This window comes from Plasmodium malariae (genome assembly GCF_900090045.1).
Source record: "Plasmodium malariae genome assembly, chromosome: 1".
NCBI classification, from domain to species: domain Eukaryota; phylum Apicomplexa; class Aconoidasida; order Haemosporida; family Plasmodiidae; genus Plasmodium; species Plasmodium malariae.
The window spans coordinates 21,963-41,555 of record NC_041775.1 but is presented as its reverse complement, the minus strand read 5'-3'; the positions used below and the strand labels follow the sequence as shown (position 1 = coordinate 41,555).

Below are 19,593 nucleotides of genomic sequence, written 5' to 3'. Positions count from 1 at the left end.
CCATAAATTATTAATTTATAACCTTGTTTTTCTTGTAAATAAATTCATTGGTAATATTATCAAAAATATTTTTAAAATCATCTTCTCTTAATTGTACATTATATTTATAATTTATTTATGTAGTTTAATATTAGTTAAAAATAGAATAAAATAACAAAGCGCATAACCTTACTTTTTTGATAATAAACTTTGAATATATAATAAATTGTTTAGGTGCTTGGACACATTTTAAAATTTAATAATTCTATAATTAATGGAAAAAATATATATTTTATTTTAGGTAAAATACTTATATTTATTCTTTTAATTTGGATAAGTTCTTATATTATGAATGCGGTATATTAAATAGGAGAATGTTCTCCCCAAATATATTGCTTCTTCTTGTTTTATATACTTGTAAGTATATTTTACTTTTGAGTAAGTAAATTTATCACAGTATAAATAATAAAAATTAAAATTTCATTTTCATATATTTTTCAGAAATCATTAGATAATACGAACAGTGCAGATAGAACACTATATACAAGAAGCAATATATTATTCGAAAAAAATGAAAAGTAAACAAGTAATATAAAATTAAAAATATGTAAAGGGGAAGTGGATATGTTAATTCTGACATTGAAAATATTGCATTGAATAAGAATTTGTTTGAAGATATTATTGTACGTATAATGGTAATACATGTGAAGCAAAAAATAATTTAGGAAACAGATATTTGTTATGTGTTATCCATTTGTAGTATTAGTTATATTTTTTTTGAAAAATTAATATATAGGTAATTTGGTCCTATGTATAATTACAGAAAATATATTGATCCTACCTAGAAAGATAGTTTAAAATATTCAGGATATATGAATATCGCTTAGTATTTACTTTGCAGACATATATTCTTTTAAACAGTTCTTTTATTGATTTTTTTTTTTCATACTTCATTAGAAAATTGATTACATATATCAGGGTTATAAGTATTAAGGAGATTATTTAATTTTGGAGAGAGGAAGAACTATATTCCCTTTGGTTTGTTTATTATGCATTTTAATGTTTATTTATGTACTCGTAAAATTCTTAAATTTAACCGTTGTAGTATAAGAATATATAATGGAATCATAGTCATAATTAATATATTTTTTTAAAAATAATGATTTTCATATATCTAAGGACGTTTTCCTTTATGCCTAACGAAATTATATTAATACACAAAAATAATTGTTGTATACATATAAATTTTTTTATGCAACATGTACAATATGTAAATGTATATTAATATACCAAAATAAAATATTATATATTAGATATTTTTAGGAGATCATATGTTTTTATATATATATTGTATAATTAGTTATTTTTTTGTTGTAATTTATTATTCTGTCCTAATATGTATATGTAATCTATTTTTTTTTTTGAACCATGAAGATGTAAAATTGATATTAACCAATATTCACAATAAAAATGTGCTTTATATGCAATAATTATTTGTAAATGTTTCATAGACCTTTGCATTATAGTAAATTTGTGGTCCATTAATTCAATATATAAAATCACAATTAATACATTATAACGCAGCAAGTGCCGTAACTTATATTTTTAAAAATTATTTTTTATTACGTTTTTATTATTTTAAGTGATAATTTAAATTACCCTTTAAGAAAATATTGTATTTATTACATTTTATTTTATTATATAAAGTTTTTCCATATTTAATTAAATCCCAACCATTTTTTTTTTGTGGTTATGCGTATTATTTTAAAGGTAAACATAAAAAATAATCTTTATAAAACAGTTAGTATTAGAATTACATGTTTCATAAATTATTAGATGCAATAATATTTTTAATAAATTTAAAAAAAATTTTATATTTCATGTATAAAAATATGGAAAAATAATAATACATTTTTGCTAATATTGTTAGCAAAAAAAATACCAAATCATATATATTTCCAAATTATATTTTTATTATTTTTAATTTTTCATGTACATATTATGCATAGTATATCATACTTATTTCAAAACATATATAATTAAAAATAATTTAAAATTTTAGTAATTTTATATAATATTTTTGGAAAAAATATTTTCTTAAATTTTTTTATTTTATATTAATATTACGTCTAAATAAATATATATTTAAAAAAAAATTAAAAAATAATTAAATGAATTATAAAAATTTTCATTTAAAAATAATGGTATGAACTAAACATAAAAATTATAATTAAAAAAGAAAAAAGCTATTTTTATTTGTCTTTATATATATTTTTTTTAATTATTTTAGGTACTATATAATAAATTTGATATTTTAAATATATAACAATAAGGTTACACAAATTTTACAACAAATGAAGCACAAAAAAATGTATAAAATATAATTTCTTTCATTTATTTTTTCTGCTAATTACATTTTATAATAATTTTTTATTTTTAGTAATAACAGTTTTTTTAAAATAGAACGTTTATAATATGAAAATTATTATTGAGTATTTTATTAAAATTAGTAATTATTTTCTTAATTAATAGAATATTTTTCATTTGTTTTCTGCATACCATGTTTGTGAATTCATTAATTCGAAGAATTAAGCAATCGTATATTTTTTGTTATAAGGATTAATAGAAACGTTATTTAATTGTAATACTATTAATTAATTAAATTATATATTTTGAATAAATATTAATATAAAAGGAAATTATATAATTTTAATTGAGGAATTTTATAATATTAAAATAAATATTTAAAGATATATTTTTAAAGTTAATTTTCTTTTTTATTGTTGCAAAAAGCATTATAGTTAGATACAATTAATTATGTTTTTTAGGGAAAAAACAAGAAGAAAATGTTTTAAATAAATATAGGATCATATGTCATTAAAAAATTGCTATATATTTCAAATTTTTTTCTTTATATACTACAATATTAAAAATTTATATAATGAAAAAAAATTGTAGGTCATTTTTTTACGTTGAAATTGCTATCTTTATTATTTTAACCTGGATATATCATATAAACAGTAATGTGGTATGATTATATTATTTAAGGATAATTGCATCATTCATATTTTTAGAGTCCTATATTAATACGTTTTGTTAATATAAAATTATTATTTTTTTTAAATAATAAATATTTATTTTCATTAGAATTTATATAATAATTCTTTGGATAAAAATGACAATATTTATAAAACATTATATACAAGAACTTGTCGATTTCTAGAAGAATATGGACAAAAAAAGGGTTCGAATTTTGTGTGGATAAAAGGAGATATACCAACTATTGAAGAGTTTGAAAAATTGTATCCACCTAATAATGCAAAAGTAAAAAAAGAAAGATATAAACATCCAAATGGATGTTGCTTAAATAATGCAGTAGGAGAAAAACAACGTAGGAAAAGTATATTTTCTGTATACAAAGGAGCAGATCCATATTTTCAAAAACGGACGTTTGACAAAACATATTTTAAAAATAAAGTTAGAGATTTTACGAATGAAGATTTCAAGTTTTTAAGAAATAAGATAGAATTAAAGGAAGCTTTGTTTTATGTCATATCTATTTTTTTTGTACCAATTATATTAATACTAAATGTTATAATAATTTTACACCGTATTGGGGGGATAGAAAATATTGTGGCAACATGGACAACATCTTATTATTTTAGTGTAGGATTTGTTATATTTACATTTATAGTTATGGCAGCCATTATTTATATTTACAGAAAAATTGCAAAATATGATAAGTTTGCACTTATAAAAAATAAGTTGAATAATACTATGTTCCCCTTATTATAGAGATCACTCAATTATTGCTAACAAACACTATGAGTTTTAATTAATATATCGAATAAACAGATATACCTGTAGTTATATAGTTTTTAAGAATCTACTTGTATCATATTAACTTTTTTGATCTGCAATCTTAAAAATATGTGCTTTTAGTTTTATTTGCAAACATGAATGTTTTAATGTTTTTTATTGATATTTTAAATTATTTGCATTATCTAACATAGAATTATGGCTTTAAATTATTGTTTTTGTATTTAACTAATTTTTTATGAAAATATATATGGCACTAAAATTAATATATAAGAGAAGTCGTATAATTATATTGAAGTTTTGTGATAACATATATTTTATCTATAATTATTTCTTCTTATCATTTTTTACTTCTTCTAATCTAAATGAGTATTTGTTGAGGTAATTAAAAAAATACTTATCTCTTTTAAATGAAGAATAAATGTGTCTTGGTCTTTATATGAATATACGAAGTTAATAAATATAGTTGCAATATTATATTTATTTAAGTTTTAATTAAATTCTCTTTAGAAATTGGCTATATGTTACATGAATATTACTACGGTGAAATTAATTTTATTTAAATTATAAATTCACCTAATAAAATATTCTAATAAAATTAAAAGAAACAAAAAAGTGAAATTTATTATATTACATAATGTGGGTAATTTCAAACGATATATATAATAATTAATTCATATTTATTATGATTTGTTGTCTTTATTTTACTATGAAATAAGTTGTTTAATTAATAATTAAAATGTTATTAATGAAAAAAAATATGATACATAAAAATTATGATATTTTAAATAATTGTGGAAGAAATGTATACATTTTTTTTTTAATTTCAATATTTTTATTATGTTTTATACTTTTTTAATGTTATTAATATTATTGCATGTTACACTCTCTTATAATTTACAATATTTGCTTAATATTAGGATTTATATTATGTATGTTGAATATAGTGTTATATTTTTTTTATTATAGTTCATTATGTATATTTACTAATATTTACGTATAAGAGAGGAAATGAACATATATTAAATAAAGTTGGTCATTTAATTTATAATTGTTCTGAATTTTGTACTGTATATTTATTGAATTATAAAATTTTCAATGGGTGAATTAATTATTTTAATTTTACTTCTTTTTTCACTTTGTCAATTTTATATTAGATAAATGCATATGCAATTATATGAAAAAGGAATGTGCTAAATATTTTTATAACAAACAAAATTATTTTAATAAAAGCAGTCAATAGCTAGTTTTTATAGAAAAACATTATTGTAAGAAAGCATGTAAATGAAAATTGTAATGGTAGGAATTTTAATGTTTAATCAAAATATGTAAGTTTATGTTGACACATTTTAGTAGATCTATTAGAAATACTACCATACTTTAAAAGTACCAATATCCATATAATAGGGATCATTATGAAACTGTTAATGAATGAATCAGTAAGAAATTAAAATTTTATGTGAAAATGAATATAGTATAATATCATTTACTTTTAATCATTATACTGTAATATAAAATGTTATATATCCTATAAATATATAATATTAATAAAATTATTGATTAGAAAAAGAATATTATATTATTATAGAACACATGTTCAATAAAAAAGAGTATTATACGTGATATTATATCTAGAACAATATAAACAGTGTTAATATATATATACCTAATAATACTATATATTTATGTTTTATACATCTAATAAAAAACAAATTAAATATTACAAGGTTTAACGATCAGATTATTTCTATGAAATATCGACTATTTATTTGTCTATTTTAATTATTATTAGAAACATTTTGTGGATAATTATAAATTTTGTCCATCAAAAAGCTGTTCCTATGATTAGAAGAATTATTATATTTATCATTATATTATCGTACATACATAATTTTGATTTAACTATATTTTATAAAAATAGATTTAAATATTTAACATAAAATAAATTTATGACAAAAGGATATTTCTATTTTTATTCTTGTAAAAATTAAACATATAAACTTTTAATAATAGCTATTTACAAAAGAAGAAAAGAAAAAACTTTTAAGAAAAATGAATATGGCATAAAATGATAGAGAAGTCGAAAAAATTAATATATTATTCATTTTATTAAGTTGAATTCATACGTTTTCATAACTTATTTCTTAGCATACATATTAGAAGCTAATACTTTTATATATTTTTTAGTGTTATCCTATATTTTATGTAAAAAATTTCGTTTAATTATTTAAAATATATATATATATATGAAATAATAAAATCATATAAAAAATACTGTTACCATTATGAATATTACATTATATACATATAACATAAATGAATAATATATAATTATGTCAATTCTTGGAACTTGATTAAGTAATGGGAAAAAAATATATTAACAAAATAATTATTTTTGTTTTTTAAAATTTTAAAATTTTTTTAATTTTTTTCTTTTAATTTTAAACATATTGAAATAAATACAATATGATTTTATTTTTTTTCTTTTTTTTGACAATAATATTTTTTTGAATATAAAAAGTTTATCATTATTACGTTTATTGTAAACGTACAAAGAAAAAAATTACTAAGATGTATGATAATTTTCCTGTTATAAAAAATATATATAATATTTGAGAATAATAACTGTTTATATTTTCCCTTAAAAATATGTGTTTTTAATAGTATGTGATAAAATAAAATTAGGGGAGTTTATTCTAAATTATTTCATAAGAAAAATTATTAAATTATTTATATTCATAAATATTTTTTAGGATCCCTTTATGTATAGCTTATACGTACATTTTTTATTGTTACATTCATTTGTAAAAAAATTTGGCTATAAATATTTTTTAAATTATAAAATTGCTTACAGTACTTTTACGCTAAATTCAACTTTACCTTTTTATTATCATATTAATATTTCTCTTTATATATATATATACATATATATATACATTTTTAAATAGAATGAGTAATATATGGAATTTTACAATTTTTAAATATTCTGTTAAATAATAAGGAAATATATTTAGATTTGTATATATACTATAATGCTATAAAATCATTATACAAAAATATAGGGTAAATTATTATAGTGTATTTAAAAATATATATAAATTTACAGATTTCGCTGTAACAATAAATTTTATTATATTAATGTAGAACAGTTTATAAAAGAATATGTATTTTGTTTAGATAGATATTAATGCCTCTTTTATATAATGAGAAATCTATTTCATAAATGTGTACACTTTTTCTATTATATTTACTATGTGAAAAATAAATATTATTTAACTATAAAGGGAAGCTCTACATGAAAAATGTATATAATTATAATTATTCAAAGAAATACATTATTAAAATTAGCTTCTCTACATTTAATATATAAAAGAATTCATAATTTGTATTTTATATATTTTATATTTTGTATGATTTTAATATTTATAAATGTTAAGAAATCACAATTTTTTTTTTGAAGACTAACAAAAATAAAATTATTTAATTGTACTCTATTAAGTAATTAAATTATATATTTTGAATACTTATTAATGAATGCAAATTATATTATTTATAATATAATTATTTCTCTATAAATAACATTAACACATAATTTACATTATTCATTTTTAAAGTTCCTAATCTTTGTCTTGTAAAAAACGTTTTAATTATATATATGTTATTATGACTTTATAAATAAATAAAAAATTAATAAAATATATATAGTATCTTTTATAATTAAAAAACTATTATAGTATTTTTTGTTGCTTTCTTACTGAATATAATACAATTTTAAAATTATATATCATAGAAAAAAAATTTAAGTCAATATTTTTTATTAAAATTTGGATATTTATCCTTTTAGCTTCGTTATGTCATAACTACAATGAAGAGGTATTAATATATATTATTTAAGGAAATTTGTATTTTTTATTTATCCGGTTCTTATTTTTATCCATTTTCATTTTGAGATTATGATTAATTATTCTTTTATATAATAAAGGTTTCTTTTATTTATTAGAGTACTTTTAATATGAGGTGAGAGAGTATGGGTATGATATAAAATTGGAATTAATAAATTTTAGATTATTAGCAAAATGGGAAGAAGAAAATGATTCAAATATTATAAAATCAGAGAAGGAAATAACTATTTATGAAGAGAATGACAAAAAGGTTATATCCAATAATAGAAAGGGGAGCAAATAAACAAACCAGCAATCAAGGAGAAGTTCATTGTATAAAGAAGAATTCAATTAGCAATACAAGGCTCACAAAAAATTAATATATGGAAGAAAAAAATTATCTCGCTTTGAAAGAAATTTTTTAAAAAACTTGATTACATAGATTTTATTAGAAAAAAACCGTCAATTAGTAATAAGAGATACCATAAATTAGTAAGTAAAAAGTTTGGACATAAAATGTTTTTGCCTATTTTAGTACTCTCGTGGTTGATATTAGCTCCATTAGGAGGTTTTATTGGCGGTTTATTTGATCAATCTAAAGGTTTGTATATTAGTAGTGGATCATCTGTAAATGTTGTAACTATTATAATCAATGAATATGCTATAAAATTTTTTGTATTATTGGGTATATTAATTGTCATATTTATGATATGGTCTGCTTTTGCTTGTATGAAATTTAGAAAACATAAAAGAATTAAGAAAAGGAAATGTTAGAATGAATAAAAGAAATATTCCTATTTATGTGTAGTAGGAACTGATATGAATAAATAAATGTAATATAGTTCCTTATTTCATAAATATATGAATAATTGCTTAATTTACACAAATGAACGTATGTATAGCTATAATTTTTGTCACACAAGAGTAAATAAATATTCTCTTAGTATTTTTGTGATCTTTGATGTTTTAATGTTTTTCAAAATATATTTTAGAGTATTTTTTGAACGTAATTAAATATTATGGGTTTATATTCATATATTTAAATAGATTCTTATGAAAATGATATTTTTGTAGGTTCAAATTAATATATAATAATTATTTTGTGTAATTATATGAAAGTGAGATAATTTGTATTTATAAAGAAATCATGCTTGTCTGAACTTATTATATTGTTCCAGTTAATAATATTTATTTGTTGGTTTACTTTTAATAAGACAATTACTAGTTTTGAGATAAAAATAAATATGTGTTGTTTAGTAATTTAGGATTTCTAAATATCGCGTATGAAATGAAGGGTTAAAACTATTTTTTAATTATTGTTGTGTCTATGTATGTTTTTAATTCATTTTTGCAAAATTACTTAATTGTATATTATATTGAACATTAATAAATATATATACTACATATTGTTTTTATATTCTGTGTCAATGAAGAAATATAACAGTGAATAATTTTAAATCAGTTATTCTTAGTTAATTTATTGAAATAACATTATTTTTGCAATTTAATAATAGACAAATTTGAAAACATTTTTATATAACAGTAAAAATAAAAATTTCAGTATGAATAATGCAAATGAATGTATTCATTTGTACAATACTGAAATTATGTGTAAATAAATAATTATATTATTGTGCCTTTTATATGATTTACTAAGTATATATTAATTAAACAATTAATACAATTTATGAAATGAATAAATATTTATATTGTATACTGAAATTACTTATTTTTTCATATTTATAATATTTATTTTTTAAGTAAAATAAAAATAAAAATATGTATTAATTTTTGTATAAAATTATTACAAATTTAATACTTAAAATTAGGGTTCAGTTCACTGCTATGAAGCATTTATTATCAACTAGTATTATTTTAATTTTTATTATGTGTTATATGTAGGAAATTATTAATATTTAGAATTATTATTAATTATCAATAAATAAAAGAATATTAATTTTTGTTATTATAATTACGTAACTGTTGATTATTTTTCATTCTATAAAGAATACTAAAATATCCATCATAAAATAGATTTATAACACAAAAGGATATTTTTTTATATTGTTGAATGAATTAAGTAGATACATTATCAAAATAAAATTATTTTGGTATTTATATAATTAATAAATTCATGCTTATTATTTTTTTTTTTATTTAGTCAATTATTTTTTAAATGAAAAGTTAGTTCAGAGAAATTATTATCATTTTGTTATTAATATTATTAAAATAATATATATAACATATAATATTTTTATAATTATGTACACTATCTATGTGGAACAAGCAATAGAGAACAAAAATAAGGAAATACAATATTTCTAATTCAATAGGATTTTTTAACAACAAATTTATTTTATTTTATTTACATTAATTCTATAAATGTTATAAATTAATATATTATTTTTTGTAATATTTATATATAAATTAACAAAAAATATTACCTTTTTCGTCCTATATAAAATATTCATGATTATTTAATTTATATATCGAATATTTTCCAAAATTTTATTATATATTATCATTTACCATTTTGTACAGATATTATTTTATATTGTAACTTATATTAATTTAACATTTTTTTTAAAAATTTTCATAATCCGTGAAAATATATTTTTACTAAATTTACATTTATATTATATATATATATAATATATCTAAAATATAAATTCTTTTGTTTTTAGGAAAAAATTAGAAAAACGAAAATATATAATAATTTTAATGTTTTATGCATAATTTGATAGACAATTGTAAAAGAATTAATTTGCTTTTCGTTTTTTAATAAATAAAAAATTTGATGGTAAATTAATCCCAAGGAGGTTACTAAAAATCATGTTGCATAAATATGTGTATAACTTTGTTATTTTTTACGTGCTATCATAAAAGTTATGAAATAAAAAGAGAGATTTATTTTATTCTATTTTTTACAACTTATCAATACTTCTATATTCAATAGATTACTTTGATTTTAATTATAATATAATGTTTAAATATTATATGTATACAATGTTAATTTATTAATAGTAAAAAAAGAAAAAAGAAATAACTATATGAGTAATTCAAGTTAATAGAACTATTCAAGTCATATATTATATTTTTTAATTTAAATATATAATAAAAATATTAATCTCCAAGAAAAACGATATTTTATCATATTTTTGAAATATATGAATAACTCAAATTTTTAGTCATCCTTTTAAATTATTAATATGTATATATGTTGAGCAATCAATTAAAGAAATAAGTTTTGCGAAAAATTATTTTAATTAATACTACTTTTTTCATAATTAGAACTTTATTGGAAATATTTACTAAAATATTTTTAAAATTATATTATATTTTATATAATATATTTGTGTTTGTATTTTATTTATTCATTTTAATTCTTTTTTAAATAAGAAAATTAGTAATGTATATAACAATATTATTTTATCTTTACTTTTTGAATATTCAGTAAAATATTAATATTATTAAAAGTATTATATCTTTAAATAAAACGAATTTGAATTAAAAATGAAATATTTTATATTAATTAAAATTCTGACATATATCCTTTTTATTTGTGTAAGTTATAATTTGAACAAAAGGGTATAATTATGACATCCTTAAAAATATACTTTATAGTGTTTAAAATATCATATTATATATAGATATGTATATAGGAAAATTATTTTTACGCACTAATTAATATATTATATTATAAATAAAAAAATACATTTCCTTTATTTTATAGTGCAATTTTTATAAATCTTTAGATAAATAGAATAGTAGAAATAAAAACTCTGATAAAAGAAATTGTAAGTTATTATCAAAATGTAAGAATAAAAGAAAAATTGTAATATTAGCAGATAAGTAACCTAGAAATGAATATGTTGTCTCAGGAAATAATGACCATCATAGTGTATCTAACGATAAATTTAATACAAGAGATGAATACAAAAAGTAGTAAAGAAATCTACATTATTTAAATCTAAACCATTTACAACGATAGATAATTTCTTTGAAATATTATTATATAAGAGACTTAATCATATATATAAATACAAGAAATGTATCGATACTATCCAGAAAAAAAATTAAAAACTTCAGAGTATATTAGTACCGTTTTAACATTTGTTCTACCGGGAATATTTTTTTTAACATTACTTTTAGTAACTTCTTTAGGTACTTATAAACAAATGAATCTCAATGATGCTAATTCATGGGGTCTCTTAAATTTTTTATCTGTTTTAATTAAATTTCCTGGAGGTATGGTTCTATTTATACTAGTTATTTTAATAAACATTTTGATAGTTATTTATATATTTATAAAATTCTTGAAATATACGAAAGAAGTAAAAAGAAATGAAAATAAAGCGTAAATATAATTAATGTACTTTATTCATAAATTTTTTTTTGTGCCCTTTATAAATATCTACTATATATTTAATGAAAGGAAAACCCTTGTTATGTGAGATAGGTAATATACATAATGGTACACAAACGTTTAAAAGTATATAATTAATATATACACAATTCAGCAGGTTTTTATATTATCATTGATATTATAATGTATTTTCTTGTATACATAATTTAAGATAATTTAACATATTTACATATTTGTGTTTCTTCTAAAAATGTGAAAATGTTATTTTCTAACAATCATAATAAAAATATATTTATACAGAAATGTTTTGAGTAAATGTTTTAGGTATATTTTTATAATAATAAATGTATGCATATTTAATCTAGTATACAAAATATTACAATTAAAACTTCATGCAGTTAGACAATTTATATTATTATCAATAGTATTTTTTTTTCCAATTTTTTTTTTTTTCTATGGTTGTTAGTGTTTAATGGTATAAATTTTTAAAAACGTTTACTTTTTTTATTTTTATGTTAAATATGTCATGTTCTTCTTCCTATAGTATAATTATATTTATGAATTTTATTTTTTTACTTTATAAATTTTTCATTTAAAAGAAATGTTAACAGATAATAATTGTAAACTCAATTATTGCGAGAAATATATGTTTAATAACTCATTTGATATGTAATTATTTTTAGTACATTTTTTGAATAGTTTAATTATTGGATTACAAATATATATCAGCATAACATTACTTACAGATATGAATTATTAGTGGAATAACAATGATTTTAGAAATTATAAAGCTTTATGAATAAATTAATGATTTAAATGAAATTAATAATTACTTACATTAACTCACTCATATAATTATTGAATAAAAATTAGTTTCATAAACATTACTTAAACTTCTATAATAAAAAATGTTTTATAATATATTGTTATTATATATATTTGTTTTTAACAATATAAAGTAAATAAAATTTTGAGCTAATATTTATATAATAGTAGAACATATAGGACAAATACTCATTTTTTCTTATCCTAAACGATAAATACAATTTTCTTCATAATATCATTTAATATAGATGGGAATTTATACATTCGTTATAATTTGTAATTTTGTTATATACATGATTTTACATTAATAGTGCATTCTTAGGTGTAGAAACAAATATAAGGATTTTTTATTAAGAATTGTTGTTATATTCACAATCCTATTGCTAGTAATATAAACGTAATGAAATATGCATGTAATAGATGTAAGTGTATAAAGCTGTTCTTATGCTATAATTAATGCTATATATAGTATTGTACCTTAATCACAATATTTAGCTGTTTTTTAATAAAATTCTTGTTTAAGAATAATATTTTTGGTTTTAGGTGTAACTTTTTTGAGAGTTTTTAGCATGAATAAGCTCTAATTTTTTTAGGTTTCCACATCTGTAATTTCAGATTTATCCCCAAAATTAAGACTGATATTTTTTTAGTTATTATTCTATATGTACATTTAAAAATGTACTGATTATACTTTGAAACAAATTATGTATTGAATCTTTATTTTATGAATATAGCTGGATATGGAAAAATGAAATAAATATTTTCATAAATGTGAATTAAAAGATCACTACACTTCCAAAAAATATATTAACAGTTTACATTGTTTTTTCCTTTTTTGATAAGTATATAATGTTCTAATATTTATGTAATTTTATTTATTTCTGTAAGGAGTACACACGCATATAAATAATGCTTTACTTTATTTTCTAGAATATTAGTAAAACATTGTCAGATACATTAATATAATTTCAAAATTTAGTAATAATATATGTACAAGTTCAATAATTATGAGTAATAAATAGAACATTAATAAATTAAATAATACATACTTCCATGATATCATAAGTGGGATTACTTAATTTTTTTTTTAAATTTTATAAATATTATTTAAATGTAGATCTAAAAATATGGTGATAACAATTATAAAACAACTTATTTTTAATAATAGAATTAATGAAACACATTACTGAATCATGATTATTATAATACTAATGCATTTTATATGTGTATTACACTTTTTTTTTAATAATATTTTTCTAAATATATATGTGTAATTAAAAAAAAAAAAAAGTAATTTGTGGGTTTAAAGGAATATCACAAATAACTGTATTAATTAGACTTTACTAAAAATAAGTATTATCAAAAATTATTTTACTAAAATAAATAAGTTATTATTTTCCATTGAAATAGATATTTTTTCATAAAATTGGTAATATACAATAAATTTAATTTTTTATATATATATCTAACCATAAGGTAAAGCGTGCATCATAATTAGTGAAACATAGAAATTTACACTGAATAAAAATATTTCAAATTTTTCAGGACTTTCGTTTCATTATTGTAAATATTATTATTGTTTTTATCGACAATAGCTACATTTTCCGATATATGTATTTATAAAATTAAATCAATTAGTAAGAAAAATTCAAAATAGTAATTATACTAGAAATACCTAGGAGATTAGCATATATCTATATTTTATACATTGTATATCGTAAATAGATTTAAGATTTCCAAATAATTAAAAATCATGAAAAAAATTCCTTTAATTACTCTAATATATAATTAAATTACATATTGTGAATACATGTGAATGAACTGAAATTGTAATTTAATTAAATTTAATTTTTTATAAATAATATTATAAAACTTTTTAGAATCCTTTTTTAGGTATTGTTGATTTGACTATGTAATCAAATGTGCTATTATGTTAATATTGTAAGTACAAATATAAAAAAATATAAAAGTGTTACTTTTTTATTGTTGGAAGTATATAACTTAATGTTAATTTTTTCTTTATTTATATATTAGTGTATAAGAGACGTATAACATGAAGCAAAGAATTAAATTTATCTTTTTTATAAAAATTTCTTTCTTTTTCCTTTTAAAGTCTATATGTAATTTTTATAATGACATGGTATTATATTAATTTTTGAAGGAATTTGTATTATTCATATTTTTGTGTTTATTTTTATTAATTATTTTATTCTAGAAAGGATATATTTATCTATTTATATATGAAAAATTAAAATTTTTTTTTTTTTAGCGTATGTTTAGAAAAATTTTGGAAGATAAATATGGTTTTGGTAGAAAATTAGATACACGCATTTATCGATTATTAGGAAAAAGTGAGAATTGTATTTTTACAAGTGTTGGAGATTTAGAATTAAAGATACCATATAATACAAAAAGAAAGAGAGAAAAATTACTTAAAACTAAAAATGAAAAATTGGACAAAGAAAGAAAAGAAAAATTATATAGATGTTCATTAATTAAGGATGAATTGATTAAGGAACTTATGAAAAAGAAAAGTACTATGTTTCATAAATCATATAAGCATTATGAAAAAAAAATTATGAACGGTCTTCATGATAAGGAGTTCTTTAAAAAAATGATGTTGATTAATGATAAGGATTACAAAAAATTAAAATGTAAGAAATATGGATTGCGACTTTGCTCACTTTTTGTATTGTTCATATTGGTATTAATTGTACCTATAGTGGACTTATCATTAGGTAATTTTAGTTCTGTAGGTACTTTATTGAATACATTATGTATTTTATTAGGATATAGCGAACCAACAGCCGGCTCTGTTGAACCTTCGGGATCTTTTTGGTCGTCTACATGTCAATTGAAAAACCTTACAGGAATTAAAGTATTTGGTGTTCTAGTCTATTGTTTACCTATCTTAATATTGGGTATTATACTTACTCGAGGAATTTTTTATTATTATAAAAATGTTATAAAACATAAAAAAATTAAGTTCCTGGAAGCGTTCAATGAATGGTAAGCAATACGTTTATTTCTTTAAGAAAGCCTATGAATGTTATGTACTACTTGAAATATCTTTAATGACATATTAAATATAATAATTGTTTAGATTATATATATGAACCTACATATATGTAGTAATATTTATACGTAAATGTAAAAAGAAAAAGTTTTGATATTTTTTTTAAATTTGAATATTTGAATGTTTTTTAATTTGTAATTTAATGTATTATTTCTTCTGAATTAATTATTATGGCTTAAGATATATATATATATATATCTGTTTATATGCAAATTTCAACAAACAATATATATTTGCTTGTTAGAATTAATAAATAACAGTACATTTAATATTATTTTATTATATTCATTTTTTAATTTACTTTTTAACTAAAAATATTGCTGCTTTATATTTTTTATCATTTTATACTATAAAATTATTACTTTTTAAAATAATTATGAAAAGGAATTATTACTTTAAAATTAACAATTAATGTGCCTTGTTTTGTATGTTAAGAATGATAATAATTATACTTATTGTATTTAAATTTTTCTTTTTTTATTATAATATGGCTTTTTAAATTTTACTTTTTTTTCTTTTCTGTTAATATCATAATATGTTGGCCGAATGAATAATATTTTTTAAAAATAAAAATAAAATAAAATTTAGAATTTCTATAGTAATTTTTTTGTGAATATAATAATTCTATAATTGTCATTTTATGCTTCATACCACATATGTAGCAGAAATTTTTATATATATCATACTTTTTACTATATAAGTATAATTAAAAAAATTAATTTTCGTTTATTTGAATTCATTTTTTAATATGAATGTGTAAAATTGTTTATTTGACAATATATATTTGTAAAATACAAAACAAAAACTAATATATCTGCTTTAAAATTGTCAATAAGAAAGATGATGAATAATATATTTTGGTAAATCGTATTGTTAGACTTCCTTATTTATAATTTCCATAAAATAACTTGTGTATAAATATTATAAGTAAATTTATATTATTTGAAATTTTTTAAATTATGATAGTTTATGAAACATTCATATACTTATTATACTGTGATAATTCTTTATTTTTTTTCTAATATGTGAATATTTTTTTAATTATACATGTGGAAAAAAACATAAAAACATTAAGGGGATCGATTTAAAAAATCATCATTTAGAAATAATGGTACAAATTAAATTTAATTAAGAGTTAATTTTTTTAAAAATATAACACAAAAATAATAAATAGACCTTTTTTTACTTATGAAATATATATAATTATTCGTAGATTGGATAGTTAATTATAAAATGAACTTTCTAAATATATTGTAAAACATAATATAAAGCTACTTTTCATATGACAACTGAAAAGTGTGTTATATTTCACAAAATAAAAAAGTTGTACAAGTTATTGACTATTTCCTTACTACAATTATTGTATAGATATAATAATTCACATTTTATAAAATAAATAACATGCTATATAAAAGTGTAATATCTTAGGAATTATAATTAATAGTAGGAATATATCAATCAAATTAGCAGTTATTTCCCTAATATATAAAATATAGTAATAGATCTATATTCTATACGTTTTTTTATGTAAATTAAATGAGTATATAGAAATATTAATATATCATGTATCTTTTTTTACTTTAAAAAATTTATATAAAAAAAACTTGTAATAACTCGATTATATTAAATAATTAAGTTATAATTTTTTAGTATTTATAAAAAAGCTAAAAATATAGTATTTCATTGAAAGTCGTATTTTATTAACAAAGTAAATTTTAAAAATGTATAATATATTTTTAAAGGTTTTATATTTTTTTTCGCGTGGTAAAATGCATTTTACATATATATATATTATTATGTTCTATGAAAAAATAATGAATTAAAATTGAAAATATACAGGTAACACTATTTTTCGTTGAATATATTATACTTTATTATAAGCATAAGTCATTCTAAATAAATTACAACTTTAGAGTTTTATAGTATGGAACAAAATATTGCGTTGTTTTTATTTATTAATATTTCAACTTATATACTATTACCTTGGATATGTTACTTTTACAATGACATGGTATTATAGTTTTATTCGAAATATTTGTATTATTTATATTTTAATTGTTTATTTTTATTAATGCTTTTTCTTAGGATAAGAATATTTTTTCATTTAAATAAGAAATATTTACATTTGTTTTTTGGTTTAGAGCCCTCTAAATATATATTTTGAAGAAAAATGCAATTTTATTAGAAAATTAAATACTAGAAATTATAGATTATTAACAAAACATAAACACGATAAGGATTCATGTATTGCAAAATTTAAAGAAGAGACTCCAAATAATGAAGTGAAAGAGAAAAGATATAAATCTAATAATAAAAGAGGAACAGACGGAAAACACAAACAATCATGTAGACGTTCATTATATATTAAGGAATACGATAGAAATGTTGAGAAAAATAAATGTGTTATACCTAAAACAAAAAAATATTTCGATTTTGAAAGAAAAATATTTAAAGAACTTGATTATGAAGATTACGTTAAAAATAGCAAAATTATTGAATATAAAGAATATAAAAAACTAGCACGTAAAAAATGCAGAATACGAATTGCTTTACTTTTGTTATTTATCTTTATATTGATACTACCGATATTAGATCTTTCATTAGAGAAATTAGTAAGTGGTGGATTATTGGGTTTATTACACTTGTTATACCCATCTCCAACTGATGCTCAGATTGCTCCTGGTGTAGATGGGCTTCTGAATACACTGTTAAGCAAAGAAGGATGGGGTAATTTACAAAAAATATTTGCATCAACTACATTCATTTATGGTGTACCATTTCTTATATTTGTTGTTATATTTGTATTAGTGATGATATATTACTACAAAAAAGTTATAAAATATGAAAATATTAAGTTCAGAAAAAGATCGAATAAAAAGTAATATGTGATTTTCTGTAAAGATGCATTTAATATATATAGTAATATCTTTAGTGATATACTTAACAGCCATAATATCTATTTTTATTATATAATTACAGATACGTATACCAGTGTTTTTGTTGGGAAACAATAAACATGTATGTTTTTAGACCTTTTGTTAATTTGAATTTTTGACTGTTTGAATAATTTTCAATTTTTATTTTAAGGAATAACTTCTGTATATCCAATTATTTTTTCTTCACATATAAATCTTCGCTTTAAAATAGATTTTATAAATAATTTATATATATTGGCATTAAAATCAATATATAATGTAATTATTTATGTAGTTTTATTGGATTGTTGCGCTTTCAATTTTATTAAACATATTTTTTTATTTTTTGATTAAATCTAAAATTATTATTTGCTTATGTTACTTAAGAAAATGTACTATTATAGTCATGTTAATATTGATGTGTCATTTTTTGCATTCAACGTATGTATATGAATAATTTGTACTACAGTGGTACGTATATAAATTGTTTCTTTACCAAGGAAAGAATGTTAATATTTATTCTATAAAATATATTTTATGCGGAATACTTTATAAATGGTGCTAAAGTATAAATATTTTTAAAAGATGTAATTTTTAAAATAGTCTATGTTTGAAATTATAAATATACCATGAAGTGTTGTACTTTTTTATTTATGAATTACTTAGAACTACGTACAATCTTTAGGATTCTAAATCATTACAATTAAAGGAAGTTTTTAAACGAAATGTTAT

At 18.4% G+C, this 19,593-nt stretch overlaps 3 protein-coding genes and 3 pseudogenes across 3 annotated transcripts, besides 3 other annotated features; all 6 read left to right on the top strand.

Annotated features, from left to right (window-relative positions):
• The first annotated feature begins 253 nt into the window (after positions 1–253).
• On the top strand, positions 254–1,089 carry PmUG01_01011100 (annotated as a pseudogene).
• Positions 254–1,089: a sequence feature (Plasmodium exported protein, unknown function, pseudogene).
• A 1,831-nt stretch (positions 1,090–2,920) lies between these two features.
• On the top strand, positions 2,921–3,774 carry PmUG01_01011000 (Plasmodium exported protein, unknown function; the record flags this gene model as incomplete). Its single annotated transcript, XM_029007366.1, has 2 exons — positions 2,921–3,007; positions 3,127–3,774. The coding sequence occupies 2 exons, from the start codon at positions 2,921–2,923 to the stop codon at positions 3,772–3,774; spliced, it is 735 nt and encodes a 244-aa protein (XP_028859922.1).
• A 4,056-nt stretch (positions 3,775–7,830) lies between these two features.
• Positions 7,831–8,453, top strand: PmUG01_01010900 (annotated as a pseudogene).
• Positions 7,831–8,453: a sequence feature (Plasmodium exported protein, unknown function, pseudogene).
• Positions 8,454–11,192: 2,739 nt separating this feature from the next.
• PmUG01_01010800 lies at positions 11,193–12,040 on the top strand (annotated as a pseudogene).
• Positions 11,193–12,040: a sequence feature (Plasmodium exported protein, unknown function, pseudogene).
• Positions 12,041–14,923: 2,883 nt separating this feature from the next.
• Positions 14,924–15,883, top strand: PmUG01_01010700 (Plasmodium exported protein, unknown function; the record flags this gene model as incomplete). The annotated part of the gene is made up of 2 exons (XM_029007355.1): positions 14,924–15,010; positions 15,140–15,883. The coding sequence occupies 2 exons, from the start codon at positions 14,924–14,926 to the stop codon at positions 15,881–15,883; spliced, it is 831 nt and encodes a 276-aa protein (XP_028859921.1).
• Positions 15,884–17,870: 1,987 nt separating this feature from the next.
• Positions 17,871–18,828, top strand: PmUG01_01010600 (fam-l protein; the record flags this gene model as incomplete). Its single annotated transcript, XM_029007343.1, has 2 exons — positions 17,871–17,957; positions 18,088–18,828. The coding sequence occupies 2 exons, from the start codon at positions 17,871–17,873 to the stop codon at positions 18,826–18,828; spliced, it is 828 nt and encodes a 275-aa protein (XP_028859920.1).
• Positions 18,829–19,593: the final 765 nt, after the last annotated feature.